At 58.4% G+C, this 4254-nt stretch overlaps 1 protein-coding gene across 1 annotated transcript; it reads left to right on the forward strand.

The window, feature by feature from the left end:
- Nucleotides 1-1110: 1110 nt before the first annotated feature.
- On the forward strand, nucleotides 1111-3942 carry LOC120391210 (resistin-like). Its single transcript, XM_039514682.1, has 3 exons — nucleotides 1111-1228; nucleotides 3319-3396; nucleotides 3809-3942. The coding sequence occupies exons 1-3, from the start codon at nucleotides 1111-1113 to the stop codon at nucleotides 3940-3942; spliced, it is 330 nt and encodes a 109-aa protein (XP_039370616.1).
- The last annotated feature ends 312 nt before the right edge of the window (nucleotides 3943-4254 follow it).

The raw sequence follows: 4254 nt of genomic DNA on the forward strand, positions 1-4254 counted from the left end.
AGGTGTCCAGCCCTCAGAGGTGGCGCTTATCTCAAGCAGCTCCCAGAAGCAGCAGCAGCAGCATGTCTCCCCTCCGGCTCCTAAGGCATATTCCCCCCTCTGTCTGCAGGTACTGCCCCTGCAGCTCCTAGTGGCTGTGGTTCCTGGCCAATGGGAGCTGCAGGGGCAGCGCTTGGGGCAGGGGCAGTGTGTGGAGCCCCCTGGCTCCCCCTACATGTCGGAGCCAGAGAGGGGACATGCTGCTGCTTCTAGGAGCTATGCAGAACAGCGCAAGCCGCCAGCTCTGCTCCCCAGCTGGAGCAGGGCAAGCCCCGGCGCTCGAGGGCTGGATGTGGCCCCCGGGTCATAGTTTGCCCACCCGTGCTCTAGTGTGTAGCCCAGTCTCTAAACTGATTCATAGCACACGTGTGTCAGTTTAGCTTAAATCGATGCCTTACCGAACTGAAATCCCATCCACACTGACTCGCACGACTGTCACCAAAGCGGTTTACAGTCGTGCCCTGAGTGAAACAGCTACAGCTTGGAGCAGAGAGACGAGGCTCCTCTTGTGGGGGCTTTAAGTTTGTTTTGGGGAGGGCTTAGGGGATCGGTTCTCAAAGAAGCTAATTCTAAGGGTCCAAACCTCTCGTGGGAAACCCCTTTGTGTGTGTGTGTGGGAGGGGGGAAAGATTTCAGCCTGAAAATGCAACCACCAGTGCACATGGTCCCCACTGGCAGCTTGGAGGCAGTCCTGCTCTGCTAGCCCCTAGGACGGGGGTGCCATTCCAGCCCTCCCCAATAACCCCCCATTACCATCCTGCCTGCCTCCCCAAGCACCCACCAAACACTCCCAGTTTCCTGCTCCAAATCCTTCCTCCTTTCCCCTGTTTCCTGCTGTTACATTCCCCTCCCAACCCCCGCCCTCAATTCTCCCTCCCTGTCCCCTTGGCCTGCCTGTCCCCACTCTGACCCTTCCCCTTCCCTGGCACTGTGGCTTTCCCTCATGCCTGTGCCCCCCTCCGCTGCCTTGTGTGCACCTCGGGTCCAGCCACCGGTTCCAGAGGGCTCCTGTTCCAGGGTCTCACGCATTGGCCGGGTCTCTCCCCTGCAGGTAGCTCAGCACCCAGTGGGATGAAGGCTGCCGTGTTCCTGCTGCTCACCCTCCTGGTGCCCGCGTACCACACAGAGGCTCAGTGCATCATTGACAATGCGGTGGATCTGAAGGTGCAGGCAGCGATTAGTTCCATAGGTAACTGACCCAGGGTCGCCACCCCCAGAGATGGGGGCTCACAGCTAGGGAAGGTCGGGGGATGGGACTTTGCAGCAAAGCTCTGGCAGTCTCTGCTCTGAGCCCCAGACTGGGCGAGGGAGCTGGCTTTGCAATTCGTCATGTGCTGGGAGCTGCCAAAACTGTGGTTTCCCTCCCGAACTGGCTCATTTACACTCTCTGCTGTACCTGTCTCTCCTCCTCCCACCACATCTGACCCCCACGCCCTCTCCAGTGTATTCTTACTGCAAACACCTGGGCACCAGGTGCCTTAGGTGCCGGGAGCACTGGGAGCGGCCGAGTGGGAGTTATGTGGCTCACAGGGTGTCTAAAAACAAGGAAGGCCCCTTGTAGATCTGGGCCGGAGAGGCGAAGTGACTAACCCAAGATCACATGGGGAGTTTCCAGCAGAGCAGGGGCTTGAACCCAGACCAAAGCTGATGCTCTAACCACTGTACCATCCTGCCCAGGCTCACTGCTCAGCTGTGCATTGGTGAGATGTGGCATCAGTGGCTGGTTCACTCTCCTCCTGCTTTTTAAACCAAGATTAATGGGATCAACTAAACAGCTGGGTGGAATTTCCTGAAAAAGCCACATGACTGGGAGGTGGAACCAGCCACATACAAGAACAACATTATCTGTAACTCCCACTGGCCCTCAATAATTTCTGCTGCTGCCTCTGAGTTGAGAGGCCTGGGCTTTGACATAGGCAGCAGAGACTCCAGGGGTCCCTGGATCGATTTCTGCTCCTGCCAACCCACACGGGGCAGCTCTCTGATTGCCCGTCCCAGCTCTGCTCCAAGCACCATTCAGTGTGCAAGGGGGGCGAGGGGGAGCTGGAACCCTTGGGGCTCCCTGCTGTTCCTCAGCTTCAGTTCAGGCCTGAGCACAGCACGGAGCTGGCATTTGTGTTAGTTCTATTCCAGTGGCTGCGCTCTGGGCCCTGTAGTGCCAGGCGCTGCACAGGCCATAGTGAGATGCTCCCTACCCCAAAGTATTGCCAAGAGACGAATCGTCATCCCCATTGCACAGCAGGGAACCGAAGCCCACAGGGACTAAGTGACTCACCCAATGTCACACGGAGAGTTGGTGGCAGGAATAAAACCTACATCTCCTGCAGCCCAGCCCAGTGCCTGGATTGGTCAGTAACCCCATGGGAGCATCTGGAGATGGGGTCCATGAGGTGCCATCTGCACAGTTAGTGCCACCTCACCCCAGGTGCTGAGTGGGGCTGATTGGGGTCTCTCAGGGCTGGTTCTACCCATCTCTCTCAGGCTGCTGCTCACCCGGACATGTGTGAATTCAGGGGTGCTGGAACAATTTGTATTGTGGGGGAGCTGAGAGCCATTGAACCAAACTGTAAAAACTGTATATGATGGAATCCTCTTCAAGCCAGGGAGTACGGTAGCACCCCCAGTTCCAGCACCTAGAGGTGTATTGGCTGGGGGAAGCAGCCAGGAATTATTTTTGCTCCCTCCATCCTTGCCCTTTGCTCACAGCCTGCGGGGAGGGTGTCTTGTTGGATGCCCAGCAGCTTCCCCTGGGTAACACGTTTCTGAGGGGCTGTGGGCAACCGGCATCAAACATGAGACCTCCAGATCTCAGGCCAGGAGCCTCTACCGCAGTGGTTCTCAAACTTTTGTACTGGTGACCCCTTTCACAAAACAAGCCTCTGAGTAAGACCCCCCCCCTTATAAACTATAAACACTTTTAAAAATATATTTAACACCATTATAAATGGTGGAGGCAAAGCGGGATTTTGGGTGGAGGTTGACAGCTCGCAACCCCCATGTAATAACCACATGCAGGGAGTCCCAACCTCAAGTTTGAGAACCCCTGGAATATTGCCTATGGCTCAGCTACAGCACCCAGCTCCAGGCACTGCAGCTGTATGTAGCCTAGCCACCACTCGGGGGAGCCAGAGAGCCACATGGAGTGAGGCTGGGTGGGTTACACCTGCCCAGGTAACAGCTGGGGCAGAGGCAGCTTCTCTCCCCCTGAGCCTGGGGGGAGGGGGCAGCCTTTCTGCACCCAGGGTCCTGCCGGCTACAACTCTGCCTCTTGCCTTGAAGTGTCCTCCACCCTGGCCAAAGCCAAGCTACTCTGCCAGAACGTTTGGGCAAATGGGGCACTTGTCTCCTGCCCAGCAGGTGAGAACACTTTCCCGAGTGCCCCGCAGGCCCAAGGAGGGAGGCGCCCCTGGTGCACAGACCCCACCCCCTCTGCAATCCTGGGCGGGTGTGGAGCTGGGGCAGCGATGCACCACCAGCCTGCCTGGGGCCCCCCCGCCCATGTGCTGCTCAGTGCCGGGAGCAACGGCATTCACACGACTCCTGAGTCCCTGGGGGCACTGGATGCTGTGGAGCTGGGACCAGTGTGGGCCCCTGGGCCGGGCCCCTGGGACGTCTCACTGGCCTCCATTGCTTGGGCAGTCACCTGGTTGCAAAGAGGCAACAGGACCATGCCCTGAGTGCTGGGGAGGAGGAGACAGCAGGGCACCTCATTGTCCCCAATTCCACCACCAGCTGCTCCCCTAACCTCACCTCGCCCATCCCCCCACAGGGTACAAGCCCACAAGCTGCGCCTGCGGAATGGGCTGTGGCTCCTGGGACATTTGCTCTGACTCCACCTGCCACTGCCAGTGCGGCGGCATCGACTGGACGTCCGCGCGCTGCTGCAAGATAGGGCTGGAGTGATGACAAAACCCAGCCTGGGGCACCGGAGAGCCCCACCTGGCCTGCTGCCCCCTTGCCATGGGCGCTGGCACAGAACCATTCTGTGCTCTTTGTGCCCAGTGCAATGAATAAACTTGGATCTGGGTCTGTTGAGGCTTCTCTGGCTCAGTTCTTCCCCTGACTCCAGGTCTCTGGTACCTAGGGCCAGAGCATGGGCTGAGGGCACAACTCTGCCTCCCTCCTATTTACCCCATAGAGGCCTGTGTCCCAGATCTGGTTGAGCTTCCCCTGCTGGCCACTCAGCAGATCCCTAAGGGGGTCCAGACACTGAAC

The sequence above is a fragment of the Mauremys reevesii genome, linkage group 25, assembly GCF_016161935.1.
Source record: "Mauremys reevesii isolate NIE-2019 linkage group 25, ASM1616193v1, whole genome shotgun sequence".
NCBI lineage: Eukaryota > Metazoa > Chordata > Testudines > Geoemydidae > Mauremys > Mauremys reevesii.

What these genes read in the sequence shown, in the direction of transcription:
- LOC120391210 (XM_039514682.1), top strand. Translation starts at nt 1,111, where the DNA reads ATGAAGGCTGCCGTGTTCCTGCTGCTCACCCTCCTGGTGCCCGCGTAC. An exon ending in GGCAGCGATTAGTTCCATAG is followed by an intron (nt 1,229 to 3,318) that starts GTAACTGACCCA and finishes CTTGCCTTGAAG; the next exon opens with TGTCCTCCACCCTGGCCAAA. An exon ending in ACTTGTCTCCTGCCCAGCAG is followed by an intron (nt 3,397 to 3,808) that starts GTGAGAACACTT and finishes ATCCCCCCACAG; the next exon opens with GGTACAAGCCCACAAGCTGC.